Here is an 18,567-nt window from a genome sequence, read left to right as displayed (position 1 = left end):
GAAATTGTGTACATGCAAAATGGACAACTGCGTTGTTTTGTGTGCATGCCGGCCATTGTTATGTTGCTGCCCTCTCACAAACGTTCATGTAGTAGGATTCACAACTCCATTTTCAGTTCACTGTCGTGCTGCTGCAGTCTGTCGAGAGCATTGTGTTCCGTACATCACTCTGTGTGCACCACCATGCGCWTACGCATTTAATGTCTAGATACATACATATGAATGTACATACATATTTTTGAATTATTTTGCGGCTTTGTGTTTTTGGAAGTTTTGAGTGAACAAGGTCATTTGGTTAATTTATAGCAAATCCATACATACATACAATACATATATACATATACATACTTATTTGATTGGAAAATCTCTCGAACCTAAGGTAATAATGAGAGCTATGCTAGGTATTAATTTCATTCATGGAAAATATTGACAAGAAATTGTCTGCGAGTATGCTGTCTAGAAAATTAGACTTAACCGAATAATGAATTTTGTGACAACAATGATTTAGAAGCCCTTCCCCGGGCAGGTGTTTCTTCTTGTTATGTCCTGGACAGAGTTTATTAAATTATGTTAAATATGAGCGTGACGTCCTGGGTTGGTTTAAGCGTGTTCGTCTGTCTGTATATACGCGAAAAAGCTTTTCAGTTTTTGAATTATCGATCTTAAAATTTTTCACACGTTCTTTTGTCTCCATACGTTGCTTATTTGTCGGAACCACAGATATTAGACCCTTATAAGGTATATGCAGCTGCCATAAAACTTATTGATCAAAATGCAACCTATTATGGAAAACGTTGTTGGAAAKACCAAGCAAAATTTTACCTTTGGATGCAAACCGTTGGTCGATTACATTTTCTTACATTTTCAGATTTAGTTATGTATGTATATGTGCATATTTTTTTTTTGCTCATAACTTCACTTCTAAGTCAAATGACGAATTTTTTCCTGCTAATCTCACATACCTAAGCAAGTAGAAAACTGAAGCTATTTATAAAGSAACCCGATTTGAAAATTGACCATGCATTAAAAAATGTTTCTCCATCGCGTTGTTGTAGTCTGTTAATTAACAGTTAATTCTTCAGTGCTTTCAAATTCTCTACTGATGCATAGCCGCAGCTGCTTATTACTGCATTATCTTAAATGTGAAGCGGGAAGAGGAAATTGCAATCTATACGGAGCATTTGAACAGTCATAAGTGTATATACATACATATGTATGCGTATGAGTCACGAAGTTTGTTCATTGATTTAAAATTAAATAGCAAATGTATTAGAAGTATGAATTTCTTACAACTAAACTATAGCGATATAACATTCAGACTCAGAAAGCTTACAGAAAAACACACATCATAATTGGCAACCCGATCTTCAATTGCATATAAATATAGTATATGTGTATGTGTGGGCTTAACAGCGAATAAGCCGGATTATATAAGAATGCCAATCTGAGCTGAGCTATCAGGTTATTAAAGCTGTAAATTGCCAATGAACAGCACGATTTTGATACATTAATTGCCGTACAAGGGAGCCCCGCTATCACTTGGGTATCGTATTTCCATATTTTCCTTTGACGTTCTAAATTGAAAGCTTTTGTGAAATGAATAAATTTGGTTTGCAAATTTTCCTTAATTTGTTTTATTTTATCAGTACAATCAGTAAGAGTTAAATCAACTGAGTGAATGGGTAATTCATATCTAATCATCATTACGTATTTAAGTATTTGCAGTTGATCCAGACGCCAAGCCTGAACTATTGCTGACAATTATAAATTTCTGCTCGGCTAATTTATCATTCGTTCTAAATAACTCATTTAGATATAATAACTGCTTCGGTTATGAAAACATTAGATTTTTCAATTTAAATGTTTGTTAATAACAAAAAAAAAAAAAAAAAACAGGCACTCGTGGCCACAAAACCATAAATATTCCGATGTCTACATTTTACATTGGGTCTTTGCTTTGGTTTAAGGAAAAATTTAAATGAAAAGTATTTATTATTACACAATTCAATCAGAACAGGGTTATTTGATAAGCCTTGACCCTGTTAGCCTTGGTGGTAAAATAATTTTTAGTATTTTATTAACCACATCATATAAAATAGATTTTAACGTTTAGATATGAAAATGGCAAAATAATTTSATTTTTGTGCTAATTATATACGGATCATTACTCTCTGGTATATAATATACATACAAACAAATACATATATAGCAAAAATTAGTACATTTGTTTGTTTATAAGGATATATATTCGAGAGCATTTCCGTCAATATTTTGACGAAAGCACAGACGTGAACTAACTCATTACTGCGACGAAAATTTACGATAAGTGTTGTAGTTTCGTGCACTCCCGTCATTAGTGATAAATTYGGCTTAAGATTTCATTAGAAATTATTGTTGCGTATGAAATAAAATAAATTTAATGTGCTATGTGTATTGACCATACTCTTAGTATCTAGTATGTTCGAACGGATTTTCTAGTAGCTGTGYCCTTAGCTCCCTCCAGCGCTGCGTGTAAGTACGAGTAATACATATTTAATAGTAGAAAAATCGTCACCCACAAATTTTAGTGTTCGGCCGAGTATTTTTTCAGTTGTTAAAACTATGTTTGTATTTGTTATGTTAAATACTGTTTTCGACGGTTTCTATATTTTATACAATTGCAGATATTTTTGTAAAATATCTACATATGCAATAATACTTCACCAAATAATGAATATCTAAATAAACTTCCAGTCCAAAAAACGTTAATTCTATGAAAGTCGTATACATAATCTAACAAATTTACACAGAGGATTTATGTACATATACATATACATGTATTAATACTCTTACCTACATATGTGTATGTTGAAATTATTTCTTTGCAATGTTTCAAATATCGTAATTCAATATATCAGTCAAATGTATAATCAAATATAACAGTGGCGAGTGCATCGATTGTGTTTCAATTCCGTGCAATTCTTGGTTTTTATATCTACATAGATACACTTTTACATATGCACTAAGTATATGTACATATGTACATGCTGGTATATGAGCTTGTGCCAAAAGCAACCGATGGTCGAAGCAGTTTTCTATACTCTAGATATATTAATATGTTTGCATAGAGCTCAACTGGCACTGCAACGATCACACAATATGTTGCTTGTAACAACAAACAATCTTTCCTGCATCACCCACTTTGTTTTTCAAAATAAAAACTGCTGACAAAGTTCTCAGAAAACTAATTAACCTTTTGTAAGAAATCCTCAAAATGTGAAGTTTCGAAGTCGCTAGATGTTGGCATCATATTGCTTATGTTTACATTTGTATTTGCTTTGGAATTTCAAGAAACTCAACACCTAAGAACTATTTTGATTACGCTCTCTTAGAGGATACATACTACAATGATCAAATTGAAAGGTGAATTATTAATTTATACTTGGCGGGTTTTTCGAATCGGTAATTTTCTTCATTCTGACAGTTGGCAGTATTAAACAAAGAAGTACGATAATACACCATCTCATACTCCATTGGTTATTCGTGATCATTTCTCCACATTTTCAACTAATTTACCTTCGTGTAACTTTTGGCTGTTCATCAAATTCACATGAGCACTCCGAGGACACCGTTTTGACTCAATTGAGGATTAAAAGCTGAATCGAAAAAGACTCTGATGGCCATCACGACAGAGGATTTTTCCAAGTGCTATGATGGCTGGAAAATTCGTTGGCATAAGTGTATTGCTGCGGGAGGGGATTACTTTGAAGGAGACGAAATAGGCAAAATTCACCTTTCATTCTAATCACAGTTGTACATGTGGATCAATTTATATTATTAATAACTTAACGAAACCAAATGTTTAAATATTTTTTACCAAAAGCTCACATTGATATTTATTTATTAAGCAATCCACTTAACACAGTTTCAAATGGAACGAATCGTGCTACAGATATGCCCACTGCTAATAGAACGCTATTTTAAATGCCAACAGCTTAGTGTCATCAAAAATGTGAAAACTTGTATCCAAAAATGTTTCAAATCGTTCCATAATTTCCTATGACCTGATTTAGCTTATAAGAGGCTCTCCATTTCGGTTGATTTTTAAACATAAATTAATGTATATACATACATATGTGTATCGACTTGAGCCCCAACGATTAACCTTGTGCGGTACGTAGCGCTTAGCCAGACACATTTTCGACTTACTATACTGTGTTTTGATGTGGAAGAATATGGTCCAAGAGCACCCAAACTACCAAACCCTATTCGTCAACTTTTCACCATATACATATGTATATCATCCGTCATTAAGTTGGATATTTTAATGAAATGAAATGAGCATATTTTCTAAACGAACTCTACTCAAGGCCCACATACTTAATATAAAGGGTTTTACTCGTTTGACGATGCTGATTTTGTAAATTTCGGTTAGCGTATATGTACATATGTATATCTTGAAGATAGTTAAAGAGTTTATAATAAACAGCGTTGTAATAGATGGCTGCTGTTTATCGACCCTTCATTATAACGTCAACTATTTGTAGGAATAATGCCTTGCAAAGGAGTTATCCACATTAATAATTTTGTTGTTTTGCTACATTCAATCAAATCAAATTTGTAAAGTTTCTCACGAATGTGTAAAAAGCGTGTGAATATTATAATAAATTTGATTTAAAAATTTTTAATCTCATTCCTGCTGTCAACAACTGAGTGAATAACACGTGGTGCAGCTGTTTTCTTCCACAATATTCCCTAGCCAACACTAGTTTCAGTCACATGCACTCATCGCATATGAATATTTTAATAAAAAATTAATTTGTTACAACTCATTTATAAATGATTAAAGTATGCATGATACCACAGGATATTGGCTGTTCTCAGCACGCCTTCGGAACTTTTCAGTATCAAACCCATTCTCACTGTCTTTTTTTGTTTCTGTTTCATTTTTAGACGGCATTCGTCCTTTAACCAATCACATGGATATCCACTTCGTGCGGTCTCCACTTTGGTCCCCACCGATCATACGAAAACGCAGAAGAGCGCCTCCGTCCAAGTCCAGACCGCCTGGAAAAATTGACTAACAAAGAGGCATTTCTTAATTGTAACGGAAACAAAGGATACATTCTACCTGCAACTAACTTAACAAAAAAAAAACAAAAAAACAAATAATAAAAGTGTTAAATAATATTTAAGAGAAAACGAAATCACAAAGACACAAAACAAAAGTTACCTTAATTTACTAGTTCTATTTATGGATAATGTTAACTAAGTCATTCTAAGTAAAAGTGCACTTATTTTTACATACAACATACATATTTATACCGACTTTTAATACGCGTTTTATCTACCGAGTCTACGCTTAAGAATAAACTTCAATTTGAACTAAATCGCTCTCAAAGACGGAAAATATTCATAATGGGAACAAAAACACAACCACAGCCACAAAAAGGTGAGTTCCAACTAAGTTTCATTCATATTAAAAATAGAAATTTGACTATACATTATAGTCGGTTTAAAACCACTTTAAAAATTGGTGGAATTTTACACTTTTTTTTTGGATTTTTCTTAGTTTAATTAGAAGATAACTTATTAGCAAATATGAATCTCTATGAATTTTTTTGTTTCCGATAGAAATTGGAACCTGCATCCTGCCCGCCGTCCAACAAATGCACATAAGAGATGCATCGGGCAATCGCTTCGCAAAGGTAGAATATCAAAGATGTCGTATCCAACAAATTTTCGGATGATATTTAAATATATAACTATTAATCCTAGAAATTTCGCTTTATTCAATTACTTCTTCCCTTTCCAAAAAAATCGATTTTTTTAAAGCCTCTAAAGCAGGCTCCTTCTTTCGGGAGCAGTTGTGCCCTGAAAAAATCCTCACTTAAACAGCAAGGAATTTGTTGAATATGTATAACGAAAGCTTTAATAATAATCATTTGCTTCTCCATAAGTWTTATTGTGTGGTAATTTAGTACCACAAAATAACCTTTGAGATGCTAGAACATCGCTAGTACAATATCAGGAGCAGGTGTTTCTATGTACAATGTGTGAATGACTATTTTAGTGTAATTATTAGTAGTGTCATTATTATATAGTATACATATGTATGTATGTATAGGTGCATATTTGGACATACATAATTTTTTTGGAAAAGTGGGCGTGGCCCCGCCCCCTACTAAGATTTTTGTACATATCTCGGAAACTACTATAGCTATGTCAACCAAACTCTACAGAGTTGTTTCATTCAGGCATTTCCATATACAGTTCWMAAATGGAAGAAATCGGATTATAACTACGCCCACCTCCCATACAAAGGTTATGATGAAAATCACTAAAAGTGCGTTAACCCACTAACGAAAAACGTCAGAAACACTAAATTTTACGGAAGAAATATCAGAAGGAAGCTGCATCTAGGCGTTTTTTAAAAATTGAAAATGGGCGTGGCTTCGCCCACTTATAGACCAAAAACCATATCTCAGGAAGTACTCGACCGATTTCAATGAAATTCGGTACGTAATATTTTCTTAACACCCTGACGACATGTACTAAATATGGGTAAAATCGGTTCACAACTACGCCTGAAATCTCGATTATCACTTTATCATGCGAGAGTATAAAATGTTTAGTGACACCCGAACTTAGCCCTTCCTTACTTGTTTAAAACTATTTTAGTRGCGTGTAAGATAACTAGCTCAAAACGATTTACAAAGCTGAGGCTGCAAAAAGAACCTTTCGGAAAAGTAAAAATATCTAAAGTTCAATCAGTTGCATGTTTCTTYGTAACTAGTCATAAATTCACCCCGGTCTTGTTGACTTTATTGCAGGGTGTATAAACAGTCTCATTTTGATTACCTTTTGTGTTAGATAGGTGGATGAATGTACATATGTATCACAACCTGACAGAAAAGTGTTGCACTTCATGCTTTCTTATAAGTGACAGTCTACYAGTAGTGGTAGTAAATATCGTGTCCTGTTTGAAAATATCAGAATCGAAGTGAAGACATCATCACCAAATTCAATATGTATGTAAGTGGATGAGGGTATATGTATATGTACTTGTATTCACATATTGTTGTACACATGAAAACAAACAGTTGTTGGTAATTAGCCCCAATTAGTAATCATATCTGGACTTCACGCAAGAGTTACAGGAAGTATATGAGGGCCATTGAAGCTTATGTGATTGCGAAGCCATAATCACACTTTCTTGCAACTACAATTATCTTTGAATCAGTATAATAAGAGGCTTTCAGTATCACTGACAAACTTTCAAATTTGAATTCAGAGATGTTCAAATGAAGAAGAATTAGTTTTAGTATAAAGAGGCAAAAGTAATGTCAAGAACGAAGGAAGGGTTAAGTTTGGGTGTGATCGAACATTCTTCAGTATAGGCGATACCATCACGTGCATAAGTTTTGTTAGTTATATGAGGCAATTTTCACCCGATTTTATYCATTTTACGTTCTCTCAATTTTATTACAATAACTCACATATTTGTCATATTATATGCGGTATGAATGCATTCGAAAGTTCGAAAATCTATAAATATAAATTTGTATTTTCAGAGAAATGTGGAGGGTGCCACTCCCATTGTTCAAATTTGACCCCTACAAAGTACTAAATTTGGTTAGAAATACAAATTTTTAAAACAAATTCTGTGTTCGATAAATTGTAAAACTCGCACTTACTACTGAGGTAGCCTCCTGAGTCAAAACAAACTTCTAGTCAAATTATTCATACACCTCTTATGTCTAATTCTTGGAACACAATTCTCTAGATTGTTGGACTGTTTCGTCATATTCTTAAACTCATCTCTCGTCACCAAAAATTATGCATTTGATGAATATTGCGTCCTTTTTTTTATGACCCATACTCTTTGTTTTTGAAAAAGATTTATGTATTTTTACAGAAGTCTCGCATTTACATGYTTCTTACCCAAAAATATAATGAGGCTCTACGCCATTGATACCAATACTATAGACGAGTACCATAACTTCGCAGACTTCAATGAAGAYTCCGTGGCACTCAAATGCATGTCCTCGTGAAAATAAATAGTCTCAAAARCACTTCTGCAACATTTCCAACGATTCCGTCGCAGTCACTGCTTTGAAAACTCGCCAGATACCAAAAACACTAATTGACTTATGGAGATCAAACTTCACCCAATAACAAAAAGTCAATGTTAAATTTTATCAGATGATAACAAAGTCAAAGTAGATTATCTCCTCAATATATGCGACTTTTATTTCTAATATCAATTGTGTACTTTTAAAGCCGTCTTAACCGTCCGATTAGAATATTAGCGTGTATTCCTCTGGAGCTCATGGCCTATTACAGGCTAATTGATGCCGGTGCAAAATTTCAAATCGATATCTTAATAACTGARCAACTAGTTGGCGTATATATACAGCTATATAGACAGACGAATATGGTTAAATCGACTCGACACTCTGATCATACAGATTCAGATTTACAGGATCTCCGACGTTTCATTCTGGGATTTACAAATTTTATTGCACACTTAGTACACCCAGTTCCGARCAATTAAATATTTTTGTAAATAAAAATAAAGGTAATGAACTTTCTATCATACTGTTTAATGGACATCAACACATACATAAGTATATATGTATGTACTTAAACACACATGCTCATAAACTCTTTCACTATTAGGTATGTTTCTGTTTAATTGTGAGCGATTTAAGTSCACAATGCACAAATCTTATCATACATATCTACTTACATACATATGTATGTGTATACTGAATTTTGTACGCACATAAGGGCAACTGAATCAAATGCTTTTTTCTGCGAATTTTAGTGAAATAAAGAAAGTAAGTGAGTTCATTAATTTGAACGACAAAAGACTTATTTATGACAAATAGAAAATATGTATGATTGTGAGGGGCAACGGCATAGTGCAATAGGTCAAGGGTACTCAGCCAGTCCGAGAAATACTATACACCGTGTAGATCAATACACGATACACGTGTAAATAATCACTTTTTTTTCTTAAAGAAAATTCAATTTCATTGTAGATGTAGTTGTTGTTGTAGAAGTAGTTGCGAGGTATTCTTCTACATGGACGAAATAAAAATAAAAATAAAAATCAAAATAGCCAATTTTATTACTRCGGCGCCCTTAGCTGCATTCATCTGTAAAAGCCAAACTACTTATAAGCGCAGCGATTCATTGTTCCTGCAGGGTATTTATTAATAATTTTCCGGTTGTTATTAATCAACATAATATTTATTGTGAGTACTTATACAAGTATTGACGATCGACTTTGAATCGTTGCGGCTTTGTCACTAGACTAGAAAAATGACTCACGAAGTGRAAAGTAGCTGTCCGAGTTCTTCGCAAATAAGGAGGGGGCTTATACGAGGGGGGTATTATGAAGTTGCCGTTTTGATGGAAACAGATCATSGAACGAAACGGCGCATATTTGAACTAAATCCGATCACTGTAACACTTTTTATAAATCATTGAATAAAGAGAAAAAAAGYGGAAGGGAGATATTTTCCAACTGTATATGTGCACACATCATACATATGTATGTACATACATTATTTCTCAATCTATACGAAATGCTTTATTGTTTCATAGCTACATTCCCTAACATCAAATAGATATGTACATATACATATGTATATWTATATGTACGTACTTGCACTGTATTGATCTTAATATATACAATTTCAATACAAATACATAGTGTGGATTTGAAATAAAATTAAACTTTTGTAAGGTGTTCAAAATTTCTATTGCACTTTTACGCCCTGTGATTATATTATCAGCCAATACTACATACATAAGTACAATATATACAAATATTAGATTGTATTTGCATGCATGCGATTTCACTTTGTCCAAATGTATTTTCCCCGCTTGCGAAACAATTGCTTTTTAACCGCTTGAATAATCATTACAGTATTGACAAAGCCTGCCCTATGTTTACTTTGTGTCATGCAGCAATTGGAAAATCATAAAATTATATTTGAAAATAAATAATTTTTTTTTTTAAATTTTTAATAACAATTTTTTTTTTCTTTTTGTTTTTTTCTGAACTAATATAATAGTAGAAAAATAAGATTTGAGGAAAAAGCCATTTGAGCGACCAAATGGGGTCTATACTAGTTGATAATTATAACTAGTTACATGATGTGTTTTCTTGTGCTTGGACATCGCGGTTAAGTCGCTTCTATAAAACAGTTTCATTTTAGTTATGTTGTTTACTTGGATGAGTCGTATACGGGCCACACACCATACTCACTTCGCTGTATTTCGTACAAGCCTTTGTTACCTACATCTTTAATTACATATTTTCGCGTAAATAAAAGTTTTTTTCACAGACTTCAAATATGTTAACAGAAAATACCTAAAGTAAATAAATTTCGACTCAATCGTTTCTCTTGCCGCGCTCATATCGTTTTACCGCTCAAAGGTATTTGCTCTTTCTCGTTCACTATTCCGTTTGTACATCACCTATTGTTGTTTTTGTTTAGATTTCTTTACAATCACACGATATCAGCTGGGCTGACGTTTCACTTCAKTGCGCAAAATCACGATACCCCCTGCGAATGTCGGCACAAAATACGACAAACARTAAAAGTGGGTATAAAGCGTTTAGATGATTTGCATTTACAATTTATACGGACATACATATGAAGGTAGGTAGGTATGTACTATTTAYGTATTTGTAAATATATAAAATATGGGCTTATACATACATATRTATCTAGGTATACCGGTAGATATATACTATTAAATAATTGTAGAAGAAAGTTAAAAGCTAGTAAATTATTTACTCATAATACCGACGTTGAGCGGAAGAAGAAAGTTACTATACATATATGTGTGTATTGAAAGAGGTCCTTATAACCTTATTTATCTTTTTCCTATTATTTTCTCTGTTTCAATTCACTTATCCTGATCTAGACTTTACTCCCGCCGCGTCAATTTAGATCCTACGCAGATCCTATGCGTTTATTCTTCTTCGTGGGCAAAACCACTGATGTTGATCCAGATACACGATCGAATCTAATTTTCGTGAATTTAACATTGTGTGATTAATCTGTCTGTGGTCTTTGGGATTTCCCATTCAAAGTTCACAGTTCGCCACAGTTTCACTCGATATGTTTTTGCAAACATACCATATACTATTATGGTATGAATGGAGGAGGCATTGTTAATCGGAGTTCTGCGGCCAGCTGTTGACACTGGCACCACTGGCACAGTTTCGATACCGCAATGAATTCAGCCAGATAGTTCCCGTGGTCACCGCCATTCACGAAGGGAGCATAACGTGACCAGCAACTACTACTTCTTTCCCCACTTGCCACAAATAGCGCCGCCGCCAGCATTGCTGACGCCAACGGGGTAATGAAGGAGAAGGCGAAAGAATATGTGCAATCGAAACGAGTGTTTTCCTTATTGTTTACATTTCCATTTCTCTGCGCTTTCAAGCTTCTGCGCCTAAACACATTGAGTCGCCGCCACGTGAGTGAAATCATATTGAGTCGAGGAGCTTTTCCAACTTTTCATTTTAGTCTCGATTTTGTTCTCGTTTGTGGCGTTTGCTGGTCGAAAAGTAACAGTAGATCCGTTTGGCGATTCGCAAAAAAAAAAATAAAAACAACGGAAAATACCATTTTAACACAAATAACCTACTTGAAATTAAATGTGTTTTTTTTTTGCGTTGCGAAATGCGTTGACTGGGACTTTAAAGTAATGAAGTGCAGCACTTGTGCATAAAGCATACATACAAGCATGTATTGGCCAAGTACGGCGTTCAGAGAATGTGTAATGTTTTTTTTATAGTTTTTAGTAACGGTTATTACAAAGTGAACTTATTGGGGCTTAGAGGACGGAAGTAGTTACATGTAATTGTTGTGCTGAAGTGAARAAATCAGTTTTAGTGTTCAATACAGTAATGTTTTTGTAAAATAGCAGCGGAATAAAATAGAATTCACAGAAAACTTAATCACCACAATTACAAATGGGCGACAWWCGTTCGCTGCATTACAATGTGCTACTAAAAATACAACAACGACTACGTCAGCAGTCTGCATCTTGTGGGCTGCCTCTTGGCTGCTCGGATGGGCCAGCTTGAGAGCTGTTGGCTGGYAGTGGTCGACACCAGCGCTAGCGTTTGCGGCTGATCTTGGCCGAGTGTTCCGCTTACAACTGTCAAATCAGCACAGCACACCTATGCAAATTAATATGTAATATGTACGATGCAAAAATATATTAAGCACATATAAATGTATGTTTTTACGTGCTTAAGTGTACGCTGTCATTACCATGGCTCTCTGCCGGCCAACCCTCAGCGGTCCGCCCTTCAAACGGACGTCATCACAACTGAGTGCGCTCAAACCCGCTGTGAAGTGTTTGCAATGCACAAGTGACATATGTAAAAATAAATGGAAAGCATTTCTTTTGCAATTATTTATGRCTTGCGGGTTGTCTTATGTGTTCGTACATACACATACCTACGGTATACATGTATATTTGTGTGTGCACGCATAGTTTGCGTTTTTATTGAATTTTCATCGATTTTTATTAAAGGACTGAGTGTTGTGCGTGTGTCAATAATTCTAAACACGAAGTGCGCGGCACTTCATACATACAYAWGTACATATGTGACGGAGGTTGTTCTTCTAGTTAATTAAACACGTTAAATATCACAACAACGTAGCTTCTTAGTGACATAGAGAAAAACATGACTCATGCTTTTACCCTATCCGACATAATAGATTTGCCAGACAGTATTCGTGTTGTCCACCCTTTAAACATATTAACAAGCATTGCCTAGTAGTAACGCCAAGGAAAGGCCGCGAGCGTATGATTTCTAGTGCCACAAATACTTACATACGGACAAAAATGCAATAAATCTTAACTGAACTGAACTTCTTCACTTCATGGATACACATATGTACACGCATACGTATAAGCTACCGCAGAAACATGSTGTAGTTTATATACAAATGTTCATATATTATTTAGTATGTCTCTATACTTCAAYATTGTATTAAATATGTGGCGTGGCGACAGTTTTCTTGCCTACAATTAGGTTTACATTTGCGCGTAATCGCACTTGTGCAACTTTTTTATTTTTCTCCAGTATGAAATCGCATAAAACTGCGAATCCATGAATGGCATTCGCATATATGCACACACATACACATTTCCATACACCCGGTAGAGAAAACGTGATGAGCCTCTCTTTGAATATTTGCACAGAGTGCCATCATCGAACAGTCAGTCATGAAGACTTGCTTCTATTCAAGAGTAAAGTGGTTTGCTAATTGTCTAACATATATATAGAAAATATAGCGGTACCATAAAGGAGATAAACTATTCCTATTAAAGGCTTATGTACATATATATATATATATTAAATTACATGTATATATAAACATATACACAAAAATATACTCSTAGTATATGTCAGCTGGGAGACTATTCTAGTTCAGCTTGCAGGCAATCGCTTCTGTCATTGTTATGCCCTTTTGGCTAGAATACATAAATTTTGATTACACGTTGTGGTTCAGTGTGGTTCAGTGACAAAATCACAAATATTAATAAATATATTTAAAAATTTGTTTTGATTCGAAATACATAGTTATATTTCATTTAACAAAAAATCGATCTGAATCAAAGCCAGCTTGACCCATGGGTGGGTCGACGTGTTAAATGTAGTTTTACTCAGTAATAGTTTTCGGAGGAGAAGTCTTTATTTTTCGATTTTTGGATTTGGAAGACATGCATCTTTTGTTGCTCGAACCTTCAAAATTCCGCTTAGTTGCGCTTTCTTGTCATTTATTGGAATTGTTCTGCGCGAAGTCGAAAATCTTATTAATTACATATACATTCTTATATGTATACGTACTTACATAAATATACAAAAATACTATATGTTTATTTGGAGCAATTATTCAAAGAATCCTGTTGCAAAAAATGTTTACAAATTACATTGACCTTACTTTCTAGCTTTTGTTTCAGTTATTTTAACAGAATCAAAATATCCCACTCAAATACCGCCAAACTGAAAAGGCATGAGGCATGGATATATATGTACATACATGTGTGAATGTTCATATATCAGATTTTTTTCCTTAAAAAGTTTTTCTTCATCTGCGATGGTATTAGAGGTAACATTTGCACTGCACTGAACGTTTTCTACAAACGTACGAGGGTCACTGCTTACATTTCCATTTTAAAGTAAAAAAAAAAATTTAATTTCGAATGCATCTTCTGGTGTTATGTGAAAGTTCGGAATATAAGTACTCCAGTATATAATATTTCGTACGATTAAGGCGGACTTGATCATTGTCAATAGACCTTTTTGTTGAAGACGAACAAAATTTAATCGACGCGCATTTATTTCCCATCCGCCAAATTAGWGTTGAAATAAATTGGAATGTAATTGAAAAAGTTACAGCAACCCACGTATACTTATTTGTTTACAAGTGAAATATAATATAAATATGCGARCTGTTGTTAACACTTTGAACTGCACTACGCTTTAAAATCACGGAAAATTGCAAAAAGCAAAGAAAATAACATTTAATGATAAAAACACATAAAATTTAGAGATCACAATATGGCCAGTTGCTACTGAATGTTTGAACTTTTACTCTTTTTGTATATTGTTCATATTCATGCACACAATCATACATACATATCCACATACCTGAAAAATGGGCAATAAGTGTTGATTACTCATACGCCCTGTTCAACAGATCGGCATGTTTTAGACTTGCAATTTTGTTGGCAATTAGCCAAATGAACATGGTTTAGCGGGAACATAAGTAATCAAATGAGCTAACAATAAATAATATTGTATGTTTGTTGGAGTAGTTTATGCTGAAGAAAGTTCAACTTTGTAAGGGTGTTGACTGAGTGGTAAGAAAGAAAGTTRGATTTTTTATGCTTTTGTGTATGGAAAATATTTTATATTTTCTTGTAGAAGCTGTGACATCTTATGCCTGTGACATACAAAAAGTAACAATACATTCGCTCTGATCTATGAATAAGCCCACATTTCTCTGAGTAGTAGATGTTTACTTAATTCACTCGGTTTCAGCAGTCTCTTGAAAGTTGAGTAAAGGTCATTAACACTATGAAAGAGTTGACCATTAATAAGGCATACATTTCTTCAAAACACGCTCTAATTAATTYACGGCTGGGCTAAAATTTTACTTTTATTGCAATTTAATTTTRTAATCAAAAAAGGATGTTATGGAAAAATTCATTTTTCAATTAATTTTACGAACGCATATTTAGTACCTTGTTCCATTTACACATACTCACATGCATATGTATGCTCGACTGCAACGTTGCAACCAAGCCCCTGTATTCGATTTTCTTATATCTCGATTAACTTTGTAGATGCACATGCCCATTGTTAAGGTGACAATTATTTTCCAAGCTAATTTTTTTTTTTTTTTGCAGACGCCGACCGAAATTTTTTTTAATATATAAGCATAAGTACCTACTACTAGAATAAGCTACCATCTCGCTTTTACAACAAAGAATTTATAAGGCACATGCAACTTTTACATSGATGCCTTCTTTAGGGAACAAACTGAAACTTCGAGGGACGTTTGCAAAACAATAAAGTTGGTAAATAATAATTACCGTAGAACACATAATTTTCTTGGAATTATCTTTATTTTCGAATCTCATGTGACTTTGATCGTAGAAAATATTTCTAACTGTATCTAAATTTGCTTGTAAATAATAGTAATAATAATAAAAGTAATGATATTTGTGGCCGTATACCCTTCGCAGGGGATTCGCTCTCCTTGCATTATTCAAACACATACTGACAGCACTGCTCACCGAATGATAGATTCGTACTCAAAGCACTCAGYTCAGTACAAATACATTTATTTATATACGTACATGCATACATACATCGTACACGCAACGTAACCGCATCAAGTTCAAAATCAAATGGGCCGGAATTCCACAAAATTGCAATGCCCCAAAGATACGTTTTCATTGTAATAGCCAAATGAGCAAGTTTATAGACACTCGCACAATCGAACAATATTAAAATTTTACCATACAATAACACAGTAAGCACACTTACATGTAACTACATGTWTATACATATGTATGTATGTATATGCAATCGAGGTCAGTTAAAATAAATTTGTCGCCAGTTTGTAAAAATATATCCGCGAGGCAGGTGCCAGCTTTTTGGAGAAAAACTGTTTATAAAAAAATTCGAAATACAGATTAGTGCATGTTGTTGTTGCTCTTGTGAAAATTTATTGAGCTCCTTTTGAGTACACAGACAATTAAAATGGAAGTGTAAATAGCGTTAGTTAAGTGAAAAAGCAAAAGTGTCGTTAAAGTAGACATGGAATTGACAGTATATCGACGCATGCAATCTTAATTATCAACTACTCTGCGTTGCCGAGCGTTTATCACGACAGACAATTAATAGCATTTACATCCCGCTCAATTACGTCACATATTCGCACATTTTACTGTACTTATGCGTGGTATGTATATGAATGCATGGAAGTGAAGGGTAGAGTGAAATGCCAAGCGGAAATCGTAAGCGGCCGGATACGCTGGCATTAGAGGTGCTTGGTGTGTGCCAAACGGAGTCTTCCGACAATGAGGATTGCGGTGTCACAGCCCGTGTTCTACCAAGAGCACACCACCATAATTACCAGCTGCAAACAGAACAGAAAGATCAGGCACCAAAATCACAATACTTCCATACAGTCAAGTCTCAATACGTTTCCGCCAGCGTCGAAAAGCCGTCCAGTACGTTTCAACAAACACCATATTCCCCATCGCAGCCGGTTGAAAAACAGCAAAGAAAATGGTTTCATTTACGTCGCAAACATCGTCCTGCGCCTTCAGCAAAAGCAGAATGCGWCGGCAACAATGAGCTTACTGCTCATACGAACGCTGTTCCACCAAAATTAGTCGAGACGAAAACAGCGGCTGTCACCAACACAACTACTACAATGTGTATAGCGCTGCCCACAAGTCAAACCATACCCGATGTTGCAGCGGTTCTCATGAGACGCAACTCAAAAAAACGACGAAGCCGCACACATACCGACAGCCTCTATAGCTTAGCGACGCTCGCCCAGTCGGGTGAAATATGTCAACAACAAAACTCCGAACCGAACGTACCCGACGCTGTAGCGAACACAACCATCGCTCGCGAGCCCTGGTCAAAATCGAGTGAAAAAGCAGACACACAGGCAGACATGAAGACAGCCATTCATTTGAATGAGAAAAACGACGCTTCACTCCCGACTAGTGCATTTATAGATGAAGAGCTTCGCGATCATATGCTGCTCACTTCTGAGCTAACGTCCGTGGAGGAAGGAGTGGACGCCGCCATGTCAACACCAGTATCTGGTTTCCAGGTGCGGTTTTTGTCTATTTTGGGAAAATTACCGGGTTGGAAGCGAAGTGAGTGTGTGGGCCGGCGTTCTCGTACGAACGTCGCCACAAAAGCGTCGAYGGCAAATGATGGATCGTTGAATGTCAACGATGAGACTGGRAGTCTAAGCGATCATAAAAATCAAAAACTCAATGCCGSGTTTGAGCAGTTTTCSATGTCGCCGGTTGAAAACGGTGCTGATAGCGATAAGGGTGTTCGAAGACTGTCAAAAATGCGACGTCGGCGCAGTTCATACTACTTCTCTGGTAAATGGACTTATATTAAAGTTATTGATATAATTACATGTTCATACTTWTCATGACCCAAGCACTTAGTCAGACTGGTGGTTTTGAAGTATTAAGTGGGGTTTTAGTATTCATATCTTTAAATATAGCACCACCTTGGTTCCCTCTCGAAAAGGAAYACTTGGCTCTTTCTCTGAAATCTTATTTATTTTCAGTAAATACAATGACGTTGGGTATTCGGTATTAAATTTCCTTTTCAAAAAGTACTGCCGAATTATTCAATATCACTGTGGCATATTCAAAATCTAATAAATTATTTTTCGAGATGGCCTCCCAAGTGGCTTTGAAAGAAAGAATCCGAAATGTCATTAGTTATATTTTACGCACAGTTGGTATTTCGAAAAAACAAAAACAAAAATAAGTTATCATGAAATGGAATTTCTAATGGACTTTTTCTCCATTTATTGCAGAGAATGAACGCAGAATTCGAGCCAATGACCGAGAATTTAATGCACAATTCAAATATGCCGTAAGTATTTTTATATTCTGTCCGTTTGACAAATACCCATTTCATTTTGACACTTTATATATATGGAAACACAACCCACACTAAGAAGCTTATCTGCCCCGAAGTGTATCCTTGCGGAAGATTTATGTGTATGTGCATATGTATATATGTAAATATTGGCACATTTCGATTAATATTGAAACCCGATGGCACAGATAGCATAGATAAAAGAGAGATCAGCAAGAAAGCTTTGCCGAAATTACAACCAAAGCAGCTATGTACATAGATTAACGCACATGCATAACATACAACAGTTAATGCAACTCTAATTATTCTTGAGCACGCCATTAACGCGGCAAAATTGGMATCACATTTTTATGAAATCKCGCGCAGTGGCCCACAAA

At 34.9% G+C, this 18,567-nt stretch overlaps 1 protein-coding gene across 12 annotated transcripts in view; it reads left to right on the top strand.

The window, feature by feature from the left end:
* LOC108971370 (phospholipid-transporting ATPase ID) overlaps positions 1-18,567 on the top strand; it is a 42,310-nt gene that overhangs the window by 8,592 nt on the left and 15,151 nt on the right. For 4 of the 12 annotated variants that reach the window (XM_018937378.1, XM_018937376.1, XM_018937369.1 and 1 more), the window contains exons 1-3: positions 11,557-11,790; positions 16,187-17,676; positions 18,126-18,184. In XM_018937378.1, coding sequence (XP_018792923.1) covers positions 16,545-17,676; positions 18,126-18,184 — 1,191 coding nt within the window. In that variant the 5' untranslated portion in view covers positions 11,557-11,790; positions 16,187-16,544. Of the gene's footprint in view, positions 1-4,932; positions 5,432-11,556; positions 11,791-16,160; positions 17,677-18,125; positions 18,185-18,567 lie in introns of those variants that run through there. The other 8 variants (XM_018937380.1, XM_018937379.1, XM_018937375.1 and 5 more) reach the window with 7 other exon arrangements.

Source organism: Bactrocera latifrons, unplaced genomic scaffold (assembly GCF_001853355.1).
Source record: "Bactrocera latifrons isolate USDA-ARS-PBARC rearing strain unplaced genomic scaffold, ASM185335v1 scaffold_34, whole genome shotgun sequence".
In the NCBI taxonomy this organism is placed as follows: Eukaryota; Metazoa; Arthropoda; class Insecta; order Diptera; family Tephritidae; genus Bactrocera; species Bactrocera latifrons.
This window is presented reverse-complemented; position numbering and strand designations above follow the sequence as displayed.